At 51.3% G+C, this 25,760-nt stretch overlaps 1 protein-coding gene across 8 annotated transcripts in view; it reads right to left on the reverse strand.

Annotated features, from left to right (window-relative positions):
• The window catches only part of CARD14 (caspase recruitment domain family member 14), a 39,059-nt gene that overhangs the window by 1,547 nt on the left and 11,752 nt on the right, over positions 1–25,760 (reverse strand). For 2 of the 8 annotated variants that reach the window (XM_042256789.2, XM_042256788.1), the window contains exons 2-20: positions 21,760–21,949; positions 19,528–19,755; positions 18,204–18,341; positions 16,947–17,272; positions 14,259–14,426; positions 13,173–13,292; positions 12,430–12,555; positions 11,780–11,935; positions 10,663–10,770; positions 9,619–9,761; positions 9,437–9,531; positions 7,803–7,863; positions 7,436–7,628; positions 5,751–5,877; positions 5,341–5,578; positions 4,228–4,291; positions 3,426–3,540; positions 2,217–2,390; positions 151–272 (exon numbers count right to left, since the gene is read on the reverse strand). In XM_042256789.2, the coding sequence (XP_042112723.1) occupies positions 151–272; positions 2,217–2,390; positions 3,426–3,540; positions 4,228–4,291; positions 5,341–5,578; positions 5,751–5,877; positions 7,436–7,628; positions 7,803–7,863; positions 9,437–9,531; positions 9,619–9,761; positions 10,663–10,770; positions 11,780–11,935; positions 12,430–12,555; positions 13,173–13,292; positions 14,259–14,426; positions 16,947–17,272; positions 18,204–18,341; positions 19,528–19,738 (2,685 nt within the window). In that variant the 5' untranslated portion in view covers positions 19,739–19,755; positions 21,760–21,949. Of the gene's footprint in view, positions 1–150; positions 273–2,216; positions 2,391–3,425; positions 3,541–4,227; positions 4,292–5,340; positions 5,579–5,750; positions 5,878–7,435; positions 7,629–7,802; positions 7,864–9,436; positions 9,532–9,618; positions 9,762–10,662; positions 10,771–11,779; positions 11,936–12,429; positions 12,556–13,172; positions 13,293–14,258; positions 14,427–16,946; positions 17,273–18,203; positions 18,342–19,527; positions 19,783–20,865; positions 24,132–25,760 lie in introns of those variants that run through there. The other 6 variants (XM_060395804.1, XM_060395803.1, XM_012186475.5 and 3 more) reach the window with 5 other exon arrangements.

Here is a 25,760-nt window from a genome sequence, read left to right on the forward strand (position 1 = left end):
CAGGGTTTGATCTTTCTGTGATGGAGCCAGAGATGAGCTAAGCACCAATCCTGGGTGCTCCCGGGGGCCCTGGAGGTTGGCCCTTCCTGCCTTCTCCCCCAACCCTCCTCTGGAGATGGAGTTCCTCCCAGCCCCCACCCCACGCCTTACCTTTCCCATGAGGGACTCGACTGCTCTGCGGGTGACACAGTAGAGGCCACCGGATGCCTCTCTTTCCTGGATGATGTCCCCTCTCTGGCTGGAGGTGTCATACTCCTCCTGGCTCAAGTACTCTGAAGGTGACAGTTGATGGGGATGTCACACACCCAGCTGCTCCCTCAAGAGCCTGTGCTGAACACCCCCCACCCCTGCAGACCCCTGTGAGCTCTAGGGGAAGCTCTTGCTAGGGTTTCCTCTTTATAAACCTGACCCTGCTCTCTCTGCTTGGTGGAGTCTGTGCCCTGCACATTCACCCTGAACTCGGACACAGCGGGTGCCCCGTCAATGCCAGGATGTGGGTGGATGGATGGAGGGAAAGAAGGAAGGATGGACAGATGTAGATAAACCCCCTCTCCCATCACTTCCAGAGCCCCAAATTTACATATGCAGCTTCTTACACCCAGAAATCCCTTTAAGCCCTTAAATCAGTGGTTCTCAACCAGGGGCAATTTTGCCCCCAAGGAACACTTGGCAATGTCTGGAGACATTTCTGACTGCCACAGCTTTGGGGGAGGGGCTCTGCTCCTGGCATTAAATGGGTTGAGGCCCAGGTATGTTACCCATCTGCGATGCACAGGACAGCCCACAACAGAGAAGGACCCCAAATGTCATGCCCAGGCTGAGAATTCCTGCCCTGTATAAACATGTTAGAACACAGCCCTACTTTTCCCTTCTTCCTGAATAGCACCCACTCTCCCAAGTGAGAACCGCACGTGCCATCCTGCTAGCTTCCACCCTCCAGAGCTCCACCAGACCTTCCAGACAGCTCTTGGGACTACCCTCTCTTCCCTACTGTGGCTTTGCTGTACCACCTCTGGCCCCAAGGGTTCCAGTGGTCTTTAGCTTCTCCAATCTGTCTTCTAGTCTGCTTTCAAAACAGGCATTCAAAGATCAGGCCTGATCCCATCCCCTAGCCCACGGCACTTCAGGCACCCACCGCCTCCTCCCCATCCTACCTCAGTACTTTGCACATTCTGCTTCTCATCCTGGACTGCCTTGTTCTGCTCACAAACTCCTGTCTCTCATCCCCACCCTTACCCCTACCTCTCTCCAAAGAATTCCTCTCTGGGCCACTGGTGGAGCTTAGACAAGTCAGCCTGCCACGTGTTTAGGTGTTTGTCTCCAGAGGCGCAGACTAGACCCCCAGGGCCTGTAACCCTCTGCACAGAGCCTGACACGCAGCAGGTGTTCACTGGAGGAACTGTGTGGACCACACTTGCTCCCCGCTGTCCCCTCTGTGAACTCCAGGAGAGAAGGACAGGGCCCTGTTCACCCCTACGTTGTAGCCTGACTCTCTGGGGCAGCCACCAGCCAGGAATGGTGGACAGAAGAAAGTGCCAAGGAGCTAACTCCTGCCCTCCAGCCAGCTGAGCCACCTTTCCTGCAGAGCAGGGCCACTGGGACCCAGGATTCCCACTGGCCAGTTCATCTCCATGGCTCTAAATTGAGTGGCTTTGGGCAGGTGGATGGAGCCCTTTGGTTGTATGACTCCATGAAGTACAAAACTAGCTGCCAGCAGAGCTGCGCTTTGCCCCACCCCTCCCCCGTCCCAAATCCATGTTCATCTGAAACCTCAGATTTTCACCTTATTTGGAAATAAGATCTTTGCACATGCTGTTAGTTAAGAGGAAGTTGTACTGGAGCAGGGTGGTCTGAAATTTAATGACTGGCTCCTCATAAGAAAGTAATGTGAAGGCAGAGGGACACACAGATGAGGAGGCAGAGATCAGAGTGCTATAGACACAGGCCACCATCAGCCACCGGAGCAGGCATAGGCAGGAAGGATCCCCTCCACCGCAGCCTTTGGAGAAAGGGCAGCCTGTGGAGACATCTTAACTTCAGACTTCCAGCCTTCAGTACACTAAGGATACATCTCTGCTGTTTTAAGCCCCCTGGTTTGTGGTCCTTTGTTTCGGCCACTCCTCTGTCATCCACCCCCTTGAAAGTAGATACAGCATTCTGCCAAGGCCTCGCCCCACCACCTGACAGTCAGGTGGGAATCCCAGTTGAGAGCGTACCTGCTGGGCATTTCTTAAACCCTTGAAAGAGGCACAGCTTCTCAATCAGGATCTTCCCGACCACTCTGGGCACGAAGAGCACGGGCCGGGGCCGGCTGGGCCTGTGGGGGTGCACCAGGGTGTAGGGCACCAGGGTGAAGCAGCTCTCGGCCCAAAAGCACACGGTGGAGGGGTCTGTGGGAGACAGGAGCCATGAGTGGGCCGGGCGCCGGGCTGCAGCCGCCCCCGCCCCCAGGACGGCCTGTGTTTGTTTTGCTCGCTGCTGCAGCCCGGCCCCTGCAGTAACACGGGCACACGGGGCTCCTGCACGATGCACCGTGGCCTGCACACCTGCCTGGGCTGGTTTCTTTGCACTTGCTGATTAGATGTCCTGCTTCTCTAGGATCACCTTTATAGGCTGCAGCTTAAACTCTTTTCCCCGTTTGTTTCGCAGGGAGGATAGAAAACCTGAGTTTATCCTTCCAGTCTGGAAGCTTCCTGTGTCTTCTTTCTTAGCCTCATCCTCAGGGACACATGATCCCAGGCCTTCCCTCCCTCCCTCCCTCCCTCCTCTCCTTGTCATTTCGGTAATATTAGATGTGGGTTGGGTTGGGAGGATCCCCTGGAAGAAGGCATGGCAACCCACTCCAGTTTTCTTGCCTGGAGAATCCCATGGACAGAGGAGCCTGGGGGCCAGAGAGTCACAAAGAGTCAGACATGACTGAAGTTTCTAAGGACACAGGCACTCAAAGCACTTTGCAAGAAAATAAACTCAAAACAGTTTACCTTTCTCTAAATTCACTTCTGCTTATCTCTTCACACGGTTTTACCTGCGCAGGGGTCTGTGCTGTGCTGGCCTCTGTCACAGCCACTACTCCCCACCCCAGCCGCTATATTCCCTGGGGCTTTTAAAAACGGCAGCCGTCTGAGGGCCCACTGGTTTGTGGAGTGTTGGGGCATTTGGAGAGTGTTTAGACTTTACTATTCTAGAAGGACTACTGTCCAGATGACTGTACCAGTGGCTTCGGACCATCTTATTGGGGTAGGTTACAGAAGTAGGAATGTCAGTTAAAGTTCACTAAGAGTGTATAACAACTGCTTTCCAGAAGGGCACATAGACATCAATTATGTTTCTTAAAACAGATTCTGGCCTAGATGATTGATGTTATCCTGACCAAGTTGCCCAACCACCCTCCCTGAAGACCCCTCCACCAGCTCCACCCACCTCACCTTCTACCCGGCTCGGGTCCGACTGGCTCCCCTCAAAGCTTGACCACAGAGGGCTGGCCTTGGTTCTGTCCATACTGATAATGCGGACCAACTTCTGGGCTCCCCCAGAAGGCTGCTGGATGAGGGAGAAGGAACATCATACAGCACTGAGGGCCTACCCCCCCAAATTCAGGGTGATCTCTGGCCCCAGGCTGTGCCCACTGAACAGTCAGGAGGCCCAGGCTCCATGGCAGGGAATGGGAGATGAGAGGTGTCCAAAGAGGGTCCTCAGGCTGAGCCCTCCCTAGGGAAGGCAGGAAGTGGGAGGCAGGAAGGAAGAGTAGGGTCCCCCAGCCTAGCCCTGCCATGATCCCGGGGGCTGCCCTAGTGCCTTGCTCAGGGGCAGCTGAGTGTTCTATGTCAGGGCAACCTAATGGTGCCCAGCCTCAGTGGGGAATAAGTGGGGTGCACATGGCAGGCAAATGAGGTGACCTGGGACCAAGAGGCAGGGAGCATACATGATATATCTGCACACAATAGATCTTGCAGGCTGGGTGGTATGCAGACCCAAGTGAAGGTTTGGACGGCGGGGAAGGGACACACCAGGTCAGCCCACCTCAGGTCAGCAGCCTCCACTCTCCACTCTCCCTCAGGAAGTGCCCACAGTTTTCCAGCCCACCCCAGGTAGGGCTGTGATTTTGCCCCTCCCTCAGGATGATGTGAGTTGGGAGAGAAGGAAGGCCAGTCGGGGGAGAGGCAGAGCCCACCAGAGGGGGACTCCATGTCTAGGACCTGGACTGACAGGGTGAGCTCCCCACCTCACCTTGCGGGTCACGGTGCTCTGATGAGCCATGTCCTGGAGGAGGGTGATGAGCAGCTGCTGAGCCCTGTGTGGAGGAGAACGACCCCAGCCCAGCTGCAGGGAGGGCTGGACGGGAGAGGTGGGCCCCTGCGCAGTGCTCTGGGACATCCCCACTGCCCCCACCACGGTCATTCACCCCAGCAGCCCTGTAGTCCCCTGAGGTTCTTAAACACCTGCAGAGCCCCAGCCACCCACTGGAGATGCTAATTGAATTGTTCTGAGGGAGGGTCCAGGCAACACAGTCTGAGAGGGGTGGAGGCCACCATTCCACGACCTCACTAGTCCCAGTGTGGCCTGAGGATTTCAGCCTGGCATCACCCAGAGAGGGCCTGGAAATGCAGAGTCTGAGGCCTCTTCCTGCATCCGCTGAGTCTGATCTCCAGGTGGCAGAATTTGCAGTGAGGCTTGAGAGGAGCCAGACGAGGCACCATGCTTGGTGCCTTATGGTTGATCTACTATAGAACATGATTCTGAGCAGGGGAACTGTTGCTCCCAGGGAGGGTGACTGGCTGTCCCAGTTGGCCCGGGACTGAGGGAGTTCCCCAGGACATTGGGCTTTCCGACAGTCCTGGACACACTGCACGATGGGTCACCTTCCCCTAGGGGACACTGGCAATGTCTGGAGAGATTTTAGGTTGTCAGCACAAGGGGCGGGGTGGGGGGGCGCTGGGGTACTACTGGCATCCAGTGGGTGGAGGCTGAGATGCTGCTCGCATTCCAAAGTGCCCAGGACAGCCCCCCACGACAAATGATGAGCCAGTCCCAAACGTCCATAGTGCTGAGGATGAGAAACTGGTCCCACATACCCTAGAATGCTCTAGGACTCAGGTCCATCCCTTTTCACAAAGGAAGCCCATCTAAGCAGCGAACCTGGTGGGTTGCACATTGGAGATTCCACTTCTTGGAGGTGCCCCACCCCATATCCCTGGGCAGTGAAGGGAGCCTCGGGAAGGCTGTTTCTCTAGGGCAGGAGGGGACCTCCTGGCTAAGCAAGGCCAGGCAGTGTCCCCTCCCTTCCCCCGGGCACATCCCCGGGCTCTCTCTCGGGTGTGGGAGGCCAGGACGACTGCTCACCGGGTGTAGTTGGGGATGGTGCCATGCTTGGTGCCCTTGGTGCTATAGGGGCCAACACGGTGGGCGTGCCAGCAGCTGCTGCCCTGGAACAGGGTGTCTGTGACGTGCAGGATGTCGTTGCAGTGCACCTGAAGCTCTCCCTCCGCCCGCCCCTCCAGGACCAGATTGACCCGGATGTAGAAGGAGTCCCCTGATGTGGCCACTTTGGCCTGTAGGTCCTGGACTAGCTTCTTATAACCTGATCAAAGAGGACATGGGAACAGGTAAGCCCAGAGCCATGATGCCCCGTGAGGACAGTTCTGCTTTGGGGGCCACTGTGGACTTGGGGTGCAGCCTGGCTCTGCAGTGGGCTGGGAGGGTTGGCATCGGAGGCCTCTGGGGGAGGGTGGAGAGGATAGGGGAGTGTGTACCCTCCATGTTGACCTTCACTGACAGACAGCAGAAGCCATTCACCCTCTGGAGAAGTCCGATGGCCCGCTCCAGGGTCATGCCTTCCAGGACGGCCTTGGACGAGGGCTCGGTTGCCTCGTAATCCACCTGATGGAAGATCATGAGGGTTGTTGCTGTTGACCAGGCTTCTGCAGCTGCGGTCTGAGTGCAGGCATGTGCCCTGCAGGAGACTCACTGCTTCCCAGACACCCATCCGCCCCCATCAGAGACCTGTGTCCTGTGTATCAGGACAACTTGATGCAGGGTCTCCAGGCTACACACACTCCCACCCTGGATCAGGTACTTAGATCGCCACTGGGCGCCTAGTTTCTGCTCTCCAACATGCTCCATTCTAGAGCATTCTGGAGCAGAGTCCTCAGCTTGGGACTATTGCCATTTGGGGCCATCCTGGACCTCGCAGGATGTTTTGCACCTTCTCTGACTTCCACCCACCAGATGCCAGGGCACCCCTCAGGTCACTCCTTCCCCAGCTGTGAAATCCACAGGGCTCTTATCCACTCATTTGTTCCCAGTGTTGTGTTGGTTTAGGAGAGTAGATATGTTTATAATGAGAAAAACAGAGATGTTTTTAATGCTGTTAGAACGGAATTGGCCCCATTCAAGTATAAGGACTGTCTCATAAAGGGGCTCTGTTGCTTTAACCACAATGTGAGCTGACAATTGAGAATCTCACCAGGACTGTTAGAAGTGTGATGAAGGGCTTTTGTGTTGGGTGGGCTGATGCTTACGTCAGGAGCTCTGTGTGTGATCATTCGAGACAGGAGAGCTCAGCTCAGCCCATGGACAGTGGGGAGAAGCAGTAGGGTCCATGAAATCCTGATTGAGGGTACAGCCCCTCCCTCCCCGTCTCAGCCCTACAGCCACCCCCTATAACCCCCTACCCTGGAAGGAATTGGTGATGCCTGTTTTTCAAATTTCCTGCTAATCTTAAAAGGCCTGATGCTTAATAATTCTGCTTTTGTTGTTGCTGCTGTTCAGTCACCAAGTCGTGTCTGACTCTTTGTGACCCCATGAACTATAGCACGCTGGGCTTTGCTATCCCTCACCATCTTCTGGAGTTTGCCCAAGTTCATGTCTATTGAATCAGTGATGCTTTTAGGTAACATCAAAGTGACCTCCCTGTCCATCAGTTCACTTAATAATAATTAGGTTGTACATTTTTGTTTTCTGCAGTTTAATGGATATTTTATAGTAAAAAAATTTTTTTTATGTCCCCAAGGTTAAAATGGAGAATTTCATTATGTGTATTTTAACACATACACATGAAGTGACAGTAAGATTATTAAAAAAAAAAAACCCCACATCAGAATCTTACATAATCTCTATCAGAAGATTCCTGGGCCAAGATTGCTTCATCCCCAAAGCTCGCTCAGCTGGTGCATAGTCCAGCCTTCAACAGCTTGTAGGTCACCCTCGAGTTCAAGGATGTCAGGGTGGAGAAGGGCGCAGGGTTTTGATGAGAGTCACCAGGACTCTCTAATCATTGTGTTACTCTGTTTTATGTTAGCCCAAGAAAAGAGCATGGACCAATCCAATAATCCATTTTTGTCAAGTTGAATCCATGGCTGCCTAGGTTACCTGCCTCTCGTGCTGACCCCACCCTCAAGAGGATGCTAGGGGCTTGAGGGGCTGGCGCCACACTCACCATGACAATCTGGGTGCCGGGGCGCAAAGCCATCTCATCTGCCGCAGAGCCCGGGGTGACCCGATGAATGAAGATGCCCGTGAGGTTCCCGCCAATAACGCTTATCTGCTCCAGCAGCGCATTCCCCTGGAAGGCCAGCACAGTGACCTGGCTCAGGATCTTGCGGGCTGGCCTCCGCCTCACTGGGAAGCAGCTGCAGGAAGGGAGGCGCCGGAGCTCAGGCATCCTAGAGCAGAAGCTTGGGTCTCCCCCTGGGTCCCCTCTAGTCCCAGCATTCTGGAATTCTTCCCAGGCCTCAAACAGGCTGACAGTGAGGACACAGTCCTCACTCTGCTCTGCCACCTGCTGGCCCCAGCCCTCTGCTCACCTGGTGGAGAGATAGAGGTCCCCAGAAGACGGCTGCAGGCTGTTCTCAGATTCAGGGAGGTCTAGGAGGAAGCCAGGGGCTCAGGTATGGAGCTGGGCCAGCCCTCAAGGTCACCCCACTTCTGAAGGAGTTTTGGCTCACCCGTGTAACCTCAGTGTCACCCCCGCCCCTGCCGCAGGCACCCTTCCTACTTGTTCTGTGTTTTGCTGAGGCTGAACCTTCTCTTGCCCCTCCTTTCCTTGATGCCCAGAACCTTGATTCACTGCTAAAATAGGGGAGGCTGGTGGGGAGATGCATTTGTCAGGGTTTAATCTACATTGTGTCCTTTTGCAGTATTTGAGTTGCTAGCATTTTACAAAATAGGGAATCTGGAATCTGGATTTCTGTCTTCACTTGAGAAATCAAATCTGGCATAACTCTGGGCCTGTATTTCTGTGTGGTAGCCACCGCTGGCATTGGTCATCGGCTGCCTCCTGACTCCTGGGTCACCCTGCTGCTCAGCTGGCCACAGCAGGACTCTGAGTTGGCAATCTGCAAGGCTAGATGTCCTCAGAGTCTCCCCAAGGCCTATATTTTAATATGTAGCCTGTGAGGCAGATGGGCTGCCCCCAGCCCAGGTGTCAGCCTCCCTGCAGGTAAGGTTGCCCTTCTCGCCTCCTGAGCTGCTCAGAGAACCAGAGGGCTCTCAGACAGCTAGTGGTCACCAGTTGCAGGCAGCCTGTGCCCAGCTCACAGATAAACATACACTCGTGCTCACATTCAAAGCCAAGTGAAATTATACACTCCCAATGTATTTGAGGTCAAAAGTAAATAAACAAGGACTTGATGCACAATCATGACAAAAGGAAAAAAAAAGAGCATTGACTCATCCTGTTTGTGATCTCACATCCAGGTTGGTTATATCTGGGGTGGAGCCTCCGTTATAAATAAAAATGGCAATGAATTTGTAAGAGGCAAGGTTTCTGGTCATGTGACCCACAGAAAGCCTGAGGCCATCAGTCCTGAAGGGGCTGCCAGGCGACAGCGTGGGGATACACGCACTCCCTGGTGGCTGTAAGGTGAAATTCAGACAAGATGCTAAGCTCCTGCTCTGTGCAAGGCCCAAGGTTGGGGGCAAGGCCCGTGAGGGGCCTGTGCCTTGAGAAGGAGACAGGACCAGTTAAGTGACAAATATGGGGAATAAGCCACAGGAGAAATGGGAATGTCTCAGGTGCCAGCATGCGGCAGAAATGTTCCCAGCAGGTGCCTCAGCAAGGAGCAGTGAGGATGGAAGCCAGTTGCCCTTTGGTATCACTGGGAGGCCCAAGTGTCCTTGGGACAGAGAGAGGACGTGTATGTCTGGAGCTATCTGAACTTTATGTTGAGCTGGACGTGGAGGTGAACGCAACTCCTTTAGCCTCCAAGTGAAAACAAAAGGAGACTCAGTAAACACAGCACATCTGGACACTGGTTTGAACTGCCAGGCTGTCTGGATGTTCCCAGAGCTCAGGTCAGGGCAGTAGTCAGGTCCACTCCTCTCTGCCCCTCCCCTGGGGTGTCTCACCTGCCTCCCTGAAGATCCCTGTCTTCTTCCTGGCTCTGCCAGCCCAGCCAGGGGTGGTGTGGTGGCTGCAGAGGTTTGGGGGTACACTCACCTGCCTGGTCTACAATCTCAAAATCCAAGTCTGCATTGCTCTTCTTAGCACCCAGGGAGCCTCCCTGGTCCACCTCCAGGATTTCTGGGCAGCCACTGCAAAGCATAAGAAGATGGAAGTCAGTGTCCCAGGGGGCTACGGGCAGTTGGAGCCACCTGATCCTGTCCATAGCCCCACTCTACCTGGAAGACCAGGGGTCTTCCCAGAAGTCCTCTGTGGCCCGCTTGCACAGGGATTGCTGGCTGGGAGGCGCAGGGCTGCTGGAGCGGAAGCTGTCCACCAACTCTCGGCTGGACGTGGCACTCAGGTCAGACCAGAGCTGAGACTGGGGGAGGACACAGCAGAAGTCACCATGGGGCTCTAATGGGGATCCCCTAGGACACTATCCCTGTTGCCTCTACTGTGTAGAGTGTAATGATAATAAGCCACAGCCTCCCACTGACAGGGTAGAGGAGGAAGAGGAGGGGAAGGAGGAGCAAAGAGCCAAGCCACATTAATTGAGCACCTACTATGTGTTGGGTACTCTATTAGCTACTTCTAGATTTTATGTTGCTTAGTTCTTTGTTTTTTAAGTTCCCTTCCACATATGGGATTTTAGTCCCTGACTAGGGATTGAGTCCACGCCCCCCGCAATGGAAGTGCAGAATCTTAACCACTGGACCAACAAGGAAGTCACCTGTATCACTTAGTTCTTAATGATAAATCTATCTGGTGGGTAGCATTGTCCCACTTTGGGGTGTCCCAGGTGGTGCTAGTGGTAAGTAATTTGCCTGCCAATGCAGGAGACATAAGAGATACAGGTTTGATCCCTGAGTCGGGAAGATGCCCTGGAGAAGGAAATGGCAACCCATTCCAGTATTCTTGCCTGGAGAATCCCATAGACAGAGGGGTCTGGTGGGCTACAATCCGTGGGGGTCACAAAGAGTCAGATGTGACTGAGCATCTGAGAACACACACTGTCCCACTTTACATATAAAGCGACCGAGGCCAGAGAGGCTAAGTTACTGGCTAGTGAGGGTCACATGCTGACAGGGTGGAAACATGCAAGATGCAGAGCGTGGAACTGGAGGATGCACGCGAAATGTGCAGATCCAGGTGTAGCTCCCCCGTTCACTTGATAAGCCTTTCTTTAGCATCTTTAAGCATCTCCTATGTGCCAGACCCTCTTCTGTCCTGATAGGCGAGGTCTGGTCCAGCCCCAGCAGTGACAGAGACACTGGCCATACCTCAGAGGAGCTGCCGTCGCTGTCATCCCGTGGGCAGAGGGCAAACATACGCACCAGCCGCTGCTTCCCCTTCGGACAGGGCTCCCTGGCCCCCACCTCCTGCTTGGGCTGCCAAAGACCCAGACAGGCTGGTTAATTCAGGGAATATCCTAGGTTGCTCTTAGAGTTTCTACCGAGTCACAACCCCTGTATCTCCAGCTTCCTGAGTGGTTTCCTTTCCTTGGCTTCAAGGCAAAACATTTATGTCCCCTTCTCCCAGCCTGGGACACCTGGCACTGTGGGAGCTGACCACCAATGGGACATGCAGCAACCAGCTTGGTGACTGCATTTTATCCCCTTTGGATAATACATGTTATTCTCTCCTGGTTATACAAATATTAGATACTATATGTATATCTATACATAGTCCACAAAGAATATTGGTGGGGAGGAATAGGCCAATTAGAGAAGAAAGTAAAATTGACCCATCCTCCCACACTCAGAAATAGAGCAGCAAGCAGTTTGTTATCTATTCTTCAGTCTCTTTTCCATGCATATGTATATATATTTTAACATGTTTGATGTGGCAAGTGGGGGAGGGAAGAATGGCTGGGACCCCTGCTTAGGGAGGGTCGGGTCTGGCTGTGCTTCCCAGGTGTCCCTGGGCGCCTCTGAAGAGTCTCACCCACCCAGCAGGGTGTCTGGAGCTGGAGCTGCTGGCAAGACCGTAATTAAAGGTTTTACAGTAATTTTAGTTTTTTGAGAATGGAGCTTCCTTCGTTTCTATCACTCAGCTCTCAGGTAGTTTACTTTCAAGCATCCCAGGAAGACATCACCCACTAGACCAAGTGACCACCTGCACAGCTTCCTATGCTTGCTTTCTTCATTGAGTGCCGCACATTCCAGGTTCCAGAACCTTCCACCAAGCTAACCCTTCTATGACTTGCATAGTATTAGCTTAAAAAGAGATGCAGAAGCAGACTCAGCCTGCTCCACTGGATACCGTCAACCTTTGATCACACTACACCTCACAGGAGCCAGCACTGTGGACAGAGCTGAATCCGGTGGTGCCAGTGGGCCCATGTGGCTGGCTTGGGTCTGCCCCGAAACCCTGCATCCTCCCCCCGGCAGCACTCACCCCCGCTGATGACTCGGCCTGCACCTGCAGCCGCTGGACCTGCTGGCGCAGCTCACAGACCTGGTCCATCAGCTCAAACACCTTCCTGCGGAGGGCGTCCTTCTCAGTCAGGTTCTGAGAAATCTCCATCTGGGCTCCATCCCTCGCCGAGTAGGCCTGGGAGCCGAGATGGAAGACAGGAAGGATCGATGTCCAGAGGATAAAGAGGCTGTGTCGCAGGAGTCCAGCCAGAGAAAGCCCCTGTTTCTGGCCTGTGTTTACCCTGGACTCCCCTGGTGTGCAACACACACAGCTCGTTCTGTGGCTTACCACCATTTATGATTCATGTAAAAGTGAACAGTTTCAGTAACAGTCAATAAGGAGGTGCACACAAACACCTCCTGCTAGAAATGAAAGGAGGGAAGATGATGTACAGCAGGCATGGCAACCGGTAACAGTGGCGGGGAGTTGAGAAACATCTTGGGGACCAAGGAGAGAGACCCCGAGTCTGGAACCTGCTGCCACTGAGGTCAGGTGACCTGGCTGGCCAGCAATAAGCCACACCCAGAGTGGCCTTCCCGACCCTCCTGAGACTCCTCAAGGACTGTACCTTCGGTCCTCAGAGCCCCTCAGCCTGGCACCCAGGCTGGCCCCTCACTCCTCCCGGGTACCTGGTCTCGCTCCTTCTGCAGCTCGACCACTTGGCTCTGCAGGGCGTTCATCTTCTCCTTGTAGATTTCACAGTCCACCTTGGTTTTCTGGAACTGGAGCAGAGTCTGCTCCTTCTCTTCCCAGTACTGGATGGAGGGGGACAAACATGGCCCACGAAGGTCAGTGACTCAGGGTAGGGCTGAGGATGGGGGTTGGGGAGCCTCGGGGAGAAGTGAGGGAGGTAGTTCTCGTGAGGAAATAAGGTGAATTGATGCTCATTTCTTAAGTGCTAGATTTCAGGTGCATCTAGAGTTGCTGTGTTGATTATATTTTAATTTGATCATCAAAATATGCATGGGTCCTGCATGTCAAATTGTGTTTTGTTTATTCCATGTCCCAAAGGGCATACCTATTTTCCCTCTGCCCACCTCATTCTCTTCCACTGTCTCCTTTCTCTCGTCCTCCCCTTGCCTTTTACAGCAACTAAATGAATCCCTGGCTCTCACCCTGGGGCCCCCATGCACTGAAAATCACTCTGTGTTTTTATTGCTTGTTTGCCTGACCTACTTTCTCATCACTCCATAAAGTGGACGTGGCCTTTAGCATTGGATTCTGAGTTGGTGCCTGGTCTAGTTTGACAAAGGAATAAGTGAACAGGCCAATGCATTTCTTGGGCAAAGTTGGTTTTACGCTCACTGTGGATTAAAGAATCTGCTTCCTCATCCAGGCAGCCTGGCCCCTAAACACAGCCCAGCAGCATCACCTGCTTTTGCTGTCTCTCAGCGGCCACTGCCCGCTCCCTCAGAGAGTGGATGCGGTCCACCAGCTCCTGCCTGCTCTCCAAGGCCTCGTCCAGATTCTGCTCCAGAATGTCCTTCTCCGCCTGGCACAAAGAGATGTCAGCCCAGGGACCCTGACCTCCCCAAAGGCCCCAGGGAAACATTCCCATCATCTTGTCCCCAGGACAGGAGGCAGGAAGATTCGAGTCCTGGTGTGGGGATGGATTTAGCTTTATTACTGCACGTCAGGCAGGAAAAAAGGTAAGGTCAGCAATCAAAATGGGGAACATGCATTTCAGCTCCACGTGAGTGTGGCTAGGAGACAAAGTACAGGAAGCTGAAAGCCTCTGAGGGTAGTATAGCGCCTCCTTCTTTGAGGCAGTTTCAGCCTGCTCCCTCAATAGATCCAAAGGCAGAGGCTTCCAGGAGGGCGAATTTCAAGGGGTGAGGCATTCCCTCTTCACGCTCACTTTTATGAACGATGGCACAGTTCAGGCCAGGTGACCCACACCCCATGAATGTCTGTGGAAGGATTAGTTCAAAAAATAGATATTTATTGATCAAAAGGGACCGGAGAGGAGAGGCAGATGATTTGCATAATTTCAGGGTGCTGGCAACACGAACTTCTCTGCATCTTACAGTTCCCCACTCCCCCATGCCTGCCTGAGCAGGATGGCGGAATATTTTGCAGGCAGAAAGTTCCCCGCTTCCACAACCTTAAAGCTAATCTCATCAATTATAATCAGCCTCCATTTACTCCAAAACAACATAGCAGCAGCAAACGAGCTAAGACTTTTCAATACGAGCACAATAGCTTTCAATTTTTCCAGCATATGGGGTCTGGAAAGAACAGGAAGGAGGGATGTGAGAAGGGGTGGTGAGGATGAGTCACTAAGTTTCATCTCACCCAGACCTTAGCTACACCTCAGTGGAACCACCTGTCAGAAATCCCACAGTGTGGAGGCCACAGGCCAAGGCCAGTGACACTACCTGCTGGCCACCAGGGAAGGAAGCTGAGCCTTGGGGGGAGACCAGGGCAGGAAGTGAACCTTGGGGGCACCAGGACCCACCAGGCTGAAGGTCAGGGAGCGGAGCCTCTCATTCTCCTCCTTCAGGCGGCTCAGCTCCTCGTCTCCAGGCTCCAGGTCGCTGGCCATCTTCAGGGACCGCTCTCGAAATTCCCGCTCACAGGAAGAAGACATCTTCTCTCGCTGCAGCTCTTGCTTCATCAGATACAGCTGCCAGAGAGGAGAAGGAGGGGGAGAAGGTCACTGCTGTTTCTCCACTAGACTAGGAGTAGGGTGTGGTCCTCAGCCTTTCTCCTTAGTGATGATGCTTTTCATACTCAAAAAGGTCCCTCTCCCAAGATTTCAAAATCCATAAAGGGTTTTACCTAAAGAATAGTCCCTGTAGGATGATAAAAGCATTTTAGTTTTATCTTACTGGGAGGTGCAGGGGTTAAATCACTGAGCTGGGGCCCCCAGGAACAGAGAAAGGAGCCCTTGCCATCGGCTCTTGGATCTGACAGCCAGTGCAGCCAGGGATAAATGGCCACTACGCCTCCTCCAGCATGGTCCTGCTTCTCCACCTTTCCACATTCCACTAAATGTGTCAGGTGAAGTGGGGGGCAGCCAGAAGAAACCCCAGGGGATCTACCAGAATTAGAGGTTTGGGTGTGAACTCGTTATTTCTAAACTATGTGCATGTGTGTGTCTACGCATGGCTGCATGCCATGTGCCTATGCGTATCTGTAGGTGTGTGTATACCTGTGTATCTATGTGCATGTTTCCTAGCCCTCTCTGCTAAAACAGCTGAGGAGCAAAGACACCCCAGTAGCAATGAGCACACCTAGAGCCCAGACCTTGGTCACTAAAAGGAACTGGGGCCCCTTGAAGAAATGGTTGACTTTGGAGCTGAGGTGGGGTGGGTATGAGATGATCCTGGAATATCTTGTGATGATGCAAAGAAAGTCAGTGCTAAGAAAATTCGATGGCATGTCATGTCCCAGGACACAACATATTGAAGGGGTTCCCACTGCCAAATCTAGGACACCTTGAGCACCAAACTAAAGACAATGACATGTTACAGATTACTGGAAATAGGAATCCACGCATCTGTGCCAATAACAGATGCACAAGTTTGGAAAGGAAAGGCTGTCTCTCACGGTCAGGATGCTGAGGGCCAACTGGTCACCAGGGGGAGCACTGGAGATGGGGCTCATTATTTTGCAGCCACCAGAGTAAAGATGTGCTCAGGCAAGAATCACTGGTCAGGCTAAGTCCAGGGGAAGGTGTCAACATGAAGCTAGGGTGCTTGATGGCCGCAAAACGCCTCTCCCATACCCCGGATTGCTTACCAGCTGCAGGGAGTAATAGTAAGAGTACTTTGGCGATTTTGGTACAATACCTGATCCTGGACTGGAGGGAAAATGCCATAAAGAATGTACTTGCTCAGAGGTTAAAGCATCTGCCTGCAATGTGGGAGACCCAGGTTCGATCCCTGGATTGGGAAGATCCCCTGGAGAAGGAAATGGCAACCCACTCCAGTATTCTTGCCTGGAGAATTCCATGGACTGAGGAGCCTGGTGGGCTACAGTCCACGGGGTCACAAAGAGTTAGACACAACTGAGTGACTTCACATACATAAAACTGGAACATTTTGGGAGAATGGCATTGAAACATGTATAATATCATATAAGAAACGAATCCTCATTCTAGGTTCGATGCAGGATACAGGATGCTTGGGGCTGGTGCACTGGGATGACCCAGAGGGATGGTATGGGGAGCGAGGAGGGAAGGGGGTTCAGGATTGGGAACACGTGTACACCCGCGGCGGATTCATGTTGATGTATGGCAAAACCAATACAATATTGTAAAGTAATTAGCCTCTAATTAAAATAAATAAATTTAAATTAAAAAAAACTGGAACACATACAGTAGATTTAAGGATTATATGACTGTAATTTTATGAAGTCGACAACTGCACCACAATTATATAAGAGAAATTTCCTATTTTTAGGAAATATACATCAAAATGTTTGGGGGTAAAGGGCCATGATGCATTCAACTCAAGTGGTTCAGGAAAAAGTGTGTGTACGCGTGGGGAGGGAAAGAGAGAGAGCACAGTAATAAAGAAAAGGTATGTGGATGTATTTGTATTTTTATCTGTATATTTTTGGGTAAATTCAAAATTCTTTCTAAATAAAATTTAGAAAACTAAAATCAGACAATGCCATAGTTAAAAGCAAATGCCAAAATGACAAAGAATGACTATCCTCCATAAAGAACTCTTGTAGATCAATAAGAAGATACAATAATTATCCCCAACAGAAATATGAGTAAAAGACTGTTGGGGTCTGAGGGGGCCTCACTAGTAACATTCCTGTTCTCCCATCTGTATCCAGGACCAGCTGAGAAAGACAAAGGAGGAGCCAACAGAAGTCCCCTTGGTTACTGATGCAGTTGGAGGGGAGCAGGGCTGGCTGGTTCCACTATTCCATAACAGCCACCACTCCCGGAATAGCCAGTCTGCCAGAGGTAGGATGAGGAGGAGGGCTCCCCATCGTGGGCACTTCACAGACCAGGCGATTGCAGGGCAAGGTGGTTGAGGCCACGTAGCTTATTCGAGGGGACCCTGGTGGAGAAGTTTCCTGCAGGGGTGTTGCAGGGAGTGGGAGAGGGGTTCCAGGAGATAGGCCAGCAAGTGCAAAGGCCCAGAGCGGGGAGCAGCTGGTCAGAATGATCACCCTGAGCTGTTACCTCTTCCTGCAAGCTGCGGCAGCGTGTGGTGGCCAGCTCCTTCTCCTGCAGCGCATTGCTGTAGTGCAGCGAGAGACTCAGCATCTCATCCTTCAGCTTCAGCACCTCGTGGAAGTGGGCGCTGACCTCGCGCTTCATGCGGCTGTGATCGGTCTCCAGCTGACTCAGGCCCTCAGCGCGGGCCTCGGCCTGGTCCAGGCGCTCCTGCAGCTGCTGGCACTGCCGCAGCAGTGCCTCCTTCTGCCCCTTTTCCTGGCTCAGCTCCTCCTGCAGGCTCCCGATGGCCCCAGCCAGGCACTCGGTCAGCTTGGATGTCTCCATGAGCCCTGAGGGACAGGGCAGGTAGGCCAGGGGCTCCTCGTCCTGCAGGGTCTTGCTGCCTGCACCCACACTCTCAAGCAGGGCCCCCACCCTAATTTGTGGGTCACCGTAAATGCTTCCAGGCTCGACAGGACTCGATATTTCGGTTAAATAAATAGCACGACAGGTGATTTTTGTCCTCATTCTTGGCTTCCCTGTGGGACCTAGCTGTTTAAACCTAACTCCCCATCCCCTGCCACCATCAGCTGAACCTTGCTCGATGTTCATTCCCATGTCATCCTAAGGAAAACATAACAAAAAACATGAATCTGTATAACAGAATCCTGAATCCCATAAATAGGGACTGTGATGACAAATAGGCTGAAATACTTTCTTATCCACAGTTTTGAGTGATGTCGCCCTGCCCCTTCAAATACCTAAATCTTTCAACAGCTTCTCCAGGGAAGCCTAAAATGACTCAGTTAATGAACAAGACCTCATCTCCCACCTGGCCGGTATAAATCTTTACTTAGAAGCTCCTCTCCTTTTTCCCGCTGTCAGCCCCTCCCAAGAGCCAGAGCTGGGCAGGACTGGGCAGGACCGAGTAGGAACTGGTTCCTTCTGCCTCAAGCACCTCAAGGTAAAGGTTTTCTAAGAAAGGACACACTTCCTCTTTGCCTGTGCCTCTCAGATGCAGGATCCATGCCCCGTGAGGGGTCTGCTCTTGGTGTTGGATAGTTAGGGACAGAGTTTTTCATTTATAACCCAAGGTCATGGGCTCTGCCTACCCACCCCCACTAGGGTTAGTGTCTGTGTGTGTGGCGGGGGGGTCTCCTCACGCCCTACAGTCTGGAGGGTGTGGTTGGAGCACAGGGACAGGAATGTCTGCCCAGTTTGGAATAGCCTACAGTCAAGGAAGGACACCTCCTCAGCCCTGGTTATATCCCCAGATCTTACCACTGAAGTTTGTGAAGTCCACGCTGGGCTGCAGCCCCGTGACTAGGGTGTAGACATCAGGGTTGTGGAACTTCAGGCTCTCCAGGAAGGCAACGGCCCCATTCTTGCCTCGAGTCTTTAGCAAATCCAGCAAGTACCCTTGGGAGAGAGAACAGTCTTAGCTAGCCAGGTACTGGGTGGGCTTCCCATGAAGGAAGCAGAGTACAGTGGGGTGGCGGTCATCCTTGCACATCTAGGAATCAGGAGGTCAAAGCAGTTTTCCAGGGTCGATTTACTACTTCCATGATGGTGGTAAGACTCGAAAGGGGTCAGGCTGATATTTATTGAGGAACTGCTACAACCCAAGTGCTAAGAGTTGAGAATAAAAGACTCAAAAGGATAATCGTTGCTCTCCAGACCTCTCCCAGGTGTGTTGTGGACACATGCAGACGCACATGTACAAAGCAGGTGGGAGGGAAGAAGCAAATAGCAGTGCCCAGGGTCTGGTCCTAGAGAGGCTCAGGCCTTCCAAGCCCACCTAGATCCCATTACTCTCAGCTTGAATTAGCTTGAATTAATTTCTCCCCTATAATGGTCGTTAGGCAACAGGCACAAATAGTATCACATTGATAGCTACCACTTACTGCCTGTTTTTGAAGGCCCAGGCTTTGAGATGAGTATCTGATAAAGAGTAACTCATTCCATTCTCCTAACAACTTCATATGATGAAGCTTTCCTGTTTTTGAACGAATAAACACAGCTAGTCAGACAATCAGAATCAGCTCCAAAGGCATCTGGATTGGGTTGAGTTGTGGCCCCCAAAGTTATGTTCACTTGGAAACTGCCAGTGGGACCTTGTTCAGAAAAGGCTTTGCAGATGTAATTAAGGTAAGGATCTCAAGAGGAGGTCCTCCTGAGTTATGCAGGTAGGCCATAATCCAATCATAAACATTCTTATAAGAGACAAAAAAGGAAAAGACAGAAAGAAGGACATGTGATGATAGAGGCGGAGATTGCAGTGATGTAGCCACAAACCAAGGATACTGGGGCCACCAGAAGCAGAAAAAGGCAAAGGTTTTCTCCCCTAGAGCCTTCAGAGGGAGTTCAGCCCTTCTGACACCTTGATTTCAGGCTTTTGGCCTCTACAGTGTGAAAGAAGACGTTTCTGCAGTTTTAAGCCACCCAGTTTGTGGTCGTCTGTGGTGGCATTTCTGGGGCACTAACCCAGTCCCATGACTTGACCTCAGGTCACCTCAAGGTCCTGCACTTCCTGCCCTCACACAGGCCTTTCCAGCACCACCTGCACCAAGCTGGCTCTGCAGTGGGCTGGGACACAGGTCCTCACCGACTCTCATGGCTGTGTTGTTGAACCTGGGGCTGTGCAGCACCTCCTCCTCGTCCAGCTGGTCCAGCACCTTGGCCTGGCGCAGGTAGGGGGTGAGACGGCTGGGGCAGATGCTGCGTACAATCCTGCAGCGGTGGTCCTCCATCATCTCCCACAGCACCTCCTCGTCCAGGGAGGTCAGTGAGGAGTCCGTGCGGCACAGCTCCGCCATGGCCCGGCCTCAGCACCCTGGATGGGAAGGGTGGCCACGGAGGGCTGGGGTCAGAGAGACACAGCTTCCTGTCCAGGAGGTCTTTCCATCCAAACCCTCTTCCCCAAGTCAGCAGTAGGGAGGAAATGACCAATTCAGAGAGGTCATGACACTCGCTCTGGCCCAGGTGTCCTGTGACCAGTAGGAGGATGCTGTCCATCCTTATTGTTGATATCAAGTCAGTCCCTCAACCAGGAGCAGAGCAAGCAGAACGGGGTTTCTTTTGGATTCAGGAGACTGGATTTGCCTTTAAATCTCAGGAAGCTGCCCCTGGCCTGGGGAATGGGTGTACTGAATGAGGGTGACATTACAAACCAGATGGATGGGGCTTTCCCTGGCGATTCAGTCGTTAAAACTCTGTGCTCCCAGTGCAGGGGGCCCAGGTTCAATCCCTGGTCAGGGAACTAGATCCCACATGCTACAGCTAAGTCCTGGTACAGCCAAATAAATAAAAAATAAAATAAAAATCTGTCTCATTGAAAAAACAAAACAAACCAGATGAATCTAGAACATGTATTCTTAATAGGTGTGACAGAGCCCTCAAGGGGTCAAAAATTGATTCTTAAGCAAAAATTCTTACTCTTCTGTGTACTAGAGTGGGTTGCCTTTTCCTCCTACAGGGGACCTTCGACCCAGGGATCGAACCCAGGTCTCTTACGTCTCTTGCTTTGGCAGGCAGGTTCTTTAACACTAGCGCCACCTGGGAAGCCCATATAAAGTACAGATGTACATAAACAGAGAGTATATCTGTGAGGTTAATATCTCATGAAAGGGTGATTGGGGAAAGGGGAGACACAATCACATCCAAGCACAAGACCTTGTGTTAAGAGGACCTCAGAGGACCCCCTGCACAGACTGCCAGCCACAGATGCTCCCTGGCTTTGTAATGAGTCACCTCCACAGGTGTGCCCCCACTGAGTCCCTCTCCTCCCTCCAGCCCTGGCACAAAGTCACTAGCCCACTGATCCATCTAAATAAGATGCTTTTAATCTGCAGCCTGTTTTAAGCATCCTAAAAAAAGTCCTTCAAATTATTTAAAATATCCATATACCAGTCACACAGATTCAACCCATCTTAACACTTTGTACCTGGACTCCTTTTTAAGGACACGCAGTTAGAGACAGCTCAGTTCTGGTGTCTCCAGGTCCTGTCCCTCGCTCTCTTCTTGCAGGTAACTTCTGGACCACGTGACGCATATGACTGTGTCTACACAGGGCATCTTGTCATGTGTCCCCGGGAACCCCATAAACAGTGTGGTACTGGGCATGGCTCTACACTCAGCCTATTTATTTTTTTGTTATTTTTGCCATACCACGTGGCTTGTGGGATCTTAGTTCCCCCACCAGAGATCAGATCCGGGTCCATGGCAGTGATAGCCCAAGTCTTAACCACTGCATAGCCAAGGAAGTCCCTCAGCCTGTTTTTTGAGGTTTAGCAAATGGATACGTGCAGCTTGATCTATTTTTAAACTGTGTACTGAATTCAATTACACTAAGAAACCACAGTCGGTGCTCCAGTGGATGGGCCTTAGGTTGTTTCACCTTTTTCTCCAACACATGCAGTGCCACAGTGACTGTCCATGTACGTCACCTTGAGCACAGGCGGGAGAGTTTCTCTCAGACCTGAGAATTCATATGATTTGGTTCTTTTCACTTGGAATGGCAAGGTGGAGCAGCTGGAGTCAAGTACCTGTATTTTTAAAAAAGCTTTTGGCTGTACCACACAACACATGGGATCTTATTTTCTCAACCAGGGATTGAACCTGTCCCCCTGCTTGGAAACTCAGAGTTTTAACCACTGGACCACCAGGGTAATCCCTCAAATACCTCTTGAAGAGGTCTATATACGAAAAATGCTTGAAAACTACAGCAAATCAACCCTTGTAAACCAAGAAAACAAGGAGATGGTCACTGGAGGGTCCTATCCCCATGGAAATCCCCCTACAGTCCATGCGAGGAGCCCCATCTTTAGCGAGGACTCACCAAAAACTGCTCAAATTCGTTTTTGCAGGCACTCCTTGCGGTGGGATGGGATCCCGGGTCCCTCTGAGGCCAGGTGTGGTGCCGGCAGGACAGGGCTGGGCGAGAAAAGCCTGAAAACCTGTGCTAAGATGATCTCATATCTATCTTGAGCCACATGACTTGCACAGAAACTGAGTTTCGGCACCAAAGACTAATGCAAGGAGGGAGAAAAGCAAACTGTTCCAGGAAACAATTCGACAGATCTTTGATCCCTACCATTTGCTTAGGAACTATAAAAGCTTCCTTGGGGCTTGGAACCAGGCTTGTAGAAGGAAAGTGAGCTTTGAACCCTAGGAGACCAAGGAGAGTGCGCAGGTGCAACAGTCACATGGTGTGTCTCTGTCATCATGGGGCCAGACTCCACTGACACCCTTCCCCTTAGTCTTGTACTCAGAAGGAGGGATCTGCTGACAGTTGTGGGTGGGAAAGGGGCATGGGGATCTCACTGGTTGAGGAAGAAGAGGGAGCAAGCCAAGAATAGGAGTCCTGCCCTTAGGTGGTTCATTCCTGGTTTCTTCAGGGAACAGTTGATGGATGCTTAGGATTCAGGGTTTTATAGGTTGAACTGTGTCCATGAATCAGAGTTTTATATGTTGAAGTCCTCACTCCCAGTACCTGTGAATGTGGTTTCATTTGGAAATCATGGCAGATGTGATCAAGATAAATTTGTTCAGGTAGGGCCTTGAATCCCTTATGACTTAGTGACTTTATCAGAAGAGAAGCGATCCAGAGACAGACTTACAGGAAGAAGTCATGTGATAACCAAGGCAGAGATCAAAGCGATGCTCATAGAAGCCAAGGGTCACCAAGGATTGCAAGCAATACCCGAGGCTCAGAGAAAGGCATCGAGCAGATTCTCCCTGAGACCTTCAGATGGAGTCTGGACCTCCTGGCGCCTGGATTTTGGATTTCTGGTTTTCAGAACTCAGGGCAAATACATTTCTGTCATTTTAAGCCATGCAATGTGGTAATTTATTATGGAAGCCTTGGGAAACTAACACATAAGCGCAAAGGGAATTTGGAAACTGGCTCAAGTCCTGGAGTGCCCGGCCATGTCCAAGCAGTCAACTACACACTTGAATGGAAAGCTCATGAGCTCCTGGGATCTCTACCCAGTGGAAGTCTGCATCTCTTTGGTGTGGCCTTTCAAATCGGGATGACCTACCTTGCATCAGGACCAGCTGTGCAATCCACAGTGCCCAGTACAAAATGAAAATATGGGCCCCTAGTTTTAAAAGTTTCCAGAAGTTCTAGACAGTGACAGCAGAGCATTAGACCAAGCACAGGGTCCTAGGGACAGGTTACATCCATGAAGCTGGCCCTGATTTGCATGATCAAGGGGTCTCCAGGCCCCCATTCTGTAATTTATGCCTAAATTCCTATCTCATCCAAGTGATTCTCGTGATATCAATGCCCTTCTGTGAGGTTCTCTTTTAGATGTCACTGGGGGAATAAGCATTCACTTCTTGGCACCTAGAGGTGGGTGGGCTTGTCAAGAGATGAAGGGCCAAATGAGATGCACCTTCTCCATGGCTGCCAGACTGGTGACTTGGGGCCAGGACAGGCTTCTAACTGGTCAACCACCCAAGGACCCAGGACAGAGGATCAATTCCAGGAGCAGTCCTTCCCAGCCCTGCCTCAAAAGGCCATGGTCTTTTGGCCTTTTGAGGTGTGGCAGCAATAATATACCAGGTGCCCAGCCCCAGTGCTTGGCCAAAGGCGGTTGGGCCTGCAGTCACCCAACAGCCCTGCGCCCCCAGCCAAGCTCCCATCCCCTGCCCCAGAGGCCCCGATACAGCAGAGTGCTTCTGCCCTCGGCCGATTGTTTCCTGCCGGCCTCCTCCGTTCCATCCGCATGCTTAGTCGCTTTAGTCATGTCCAACTCATTGTGACCCCATGGACTGTAGCCCAACAGGCTGCTCTGTCCATGGGATTTCCCAGGCAAGAATACTGGAGCAGGTTGCCGTGCTCTCCTCCGGGGAATCTTCCTGACCCAGAGATCAAAGCTGTGTCTCTTGCATCTCCTGCTTAGGCAGCATTGGCAGATTCTTTACCACCTAGGAAGCTCCCCTCCCCCCTCATTCCACCCCTACACTGGCTCAGTCCAGCCTCCCGTTCCCCTCAGTCAACCCCACTACCACCAGGACTGTGTTATATGGGTGCCAAGGTGCCTAGGCAAGGGGTTCCCCTTGTGCCTTTTCAGATGACAACCTCGTGAGTGCTGCAGCTCTCACTGTGTCCAATGCAAAGGCTCCGGGTCAGATTCCACACGTAGAACCAGTCCAAACGGGAAAGGTGCTGAATGAAGAAACTCAGAGTCTCTCTTCCAGAGCCTTGCAAAATGAGTCAAAAAATGTAAACAAACAAACAAGAACAACAACAAAAAGCCTGCAGCCACAAAATACAAACAATGGAAAGGTAAACAAGTTTCTCCCCAAAGTTGTGAGAAATGTCGGAATATCAGATGAGCCCCAAAATGGATGAAGTTGTGCCAAGAGGCTCAGGACTGCCAGCGACAGAACCGCATCTCCACGGAAGCATGTAGATTTCAAATAAAGTCTCTACCTTGTCATGGTTTTCGTAATCTCTTAACTTTAGCGGGAATTTTTAAAGAAGTAATGGTTCTTGGAAACGTTTATACTGCATTTAGCAATTCAACCATAATCTTAAATGTAAGTAAAGCTAAAATTTTGCTTTTAAAACAGGTGAGGACTACCCTGGTGGTTCAGTGGTTAGGATTTTGCCTTCTAATGCAACAGGTTCAGGCTCAATTCCTGGTCAGGAAGCTAAGATCCCACATGCCTCATGGCCAAAAAACCAAAACATAAAACAGAAGCAATATTGTAGCAAATTCAATAAACACTTTAAAAATGGTCCACATTAAAAAAATGTGTAACATGGTCTCATGTTTATGGAATGATGTCAATGTGTCAGTCTCTCTAGCAGTACCTCAATCTATATTTTAATTCATCCATCCATCTAATCTGTCCAGCTTTCTCTCATTTGGGGGGTGTGTGTGTGTGTGTACGCGCATGTACGCGTACTCGAATGTGTAGGAGAGAAAGACGGAGAGAGAGAAATACAAAGAGAGAGATAGAAACAGAGAAACACAGAAAGAGACAGAGAAAGAGAGCAGGTGGATTTTGGAATGCTGTTCACTGATGCTATTTGTGGTGGTAGAATTTTAGGAAATCAGTTTTTTTTTAATTGATTAAACTTTATAGAATGAGTGAGCCTAGGTTCAATAAAAACCATAAACTCATTGTTTCAGAAAATTATCAATTCAGTTGATCCAATAGAGAAGGAAATTATCACAGATAAGGTGCCCATCAGCCCCAGAGCACCCGGGACACTTCTTGCCTAAACGTGATTATTCATGGCACCTCCCCCTTTCTCTCTCAAAATGACACAGTTCAGGTGACCAGTGATCAGAGACCAGCAGAGGCATCCCCTCTTTTGCTTTCCCTCAGTTCTAGGAGGAAGAGCCAACCCTTGTGTGCCAGGCACAGAGAGAATGAGAGCAGACCAGGATGACAAGCGCTGGCTGAAGTAACTTCTGGAAAAGGCAGGAACATGGGGAAAGAATACTTGGTTGGCCCAGTTCTGCATCAGTGGGGAAGGAAACTGCTTCTTAACCCCAAAACAGGATTTCTTAACCTGCACTTCATAAAGAAGAGCAGGGCACATTTATAAAACCCTGAGTTTCCCCACAAATTTCTTATAAAATATCCGTCTTAATATAAATCGAGCCTGAGCCTGAAGGTTCAAAAACATGAGAAATAAATACACCAGCCCTGAACAATGACCCTAAATGCCCTCCTTTGATTGGAGTTAATGGCCTGGATTAGCTAGCTCCAAGGAGACAGTGACCAAAAAACTTGGGCTCATGGAATACTGACTTCTATTTTTAGCCAACTACACCCTGGTGTGCTGTCTGGTATTATATGATATAGTCGCCAAGG

The sequence above is a fragment of the Ovis aries genome, chromosome 11, assembly GCF_016772045.2.
Source record: "Ovis aries strain OAR_USU_Benz2616 breed Rambouillet chromosome 11, ARS-UI_Ramb_v3.0, whole genome shotgun sequence".
Taxonomy (NCBI): domain Eukaryota; kingdom Metazoa; phylum Chordata; class Mammalia; order Artiodactyla; family Bovidae; genus Ovis; species Ovis aries.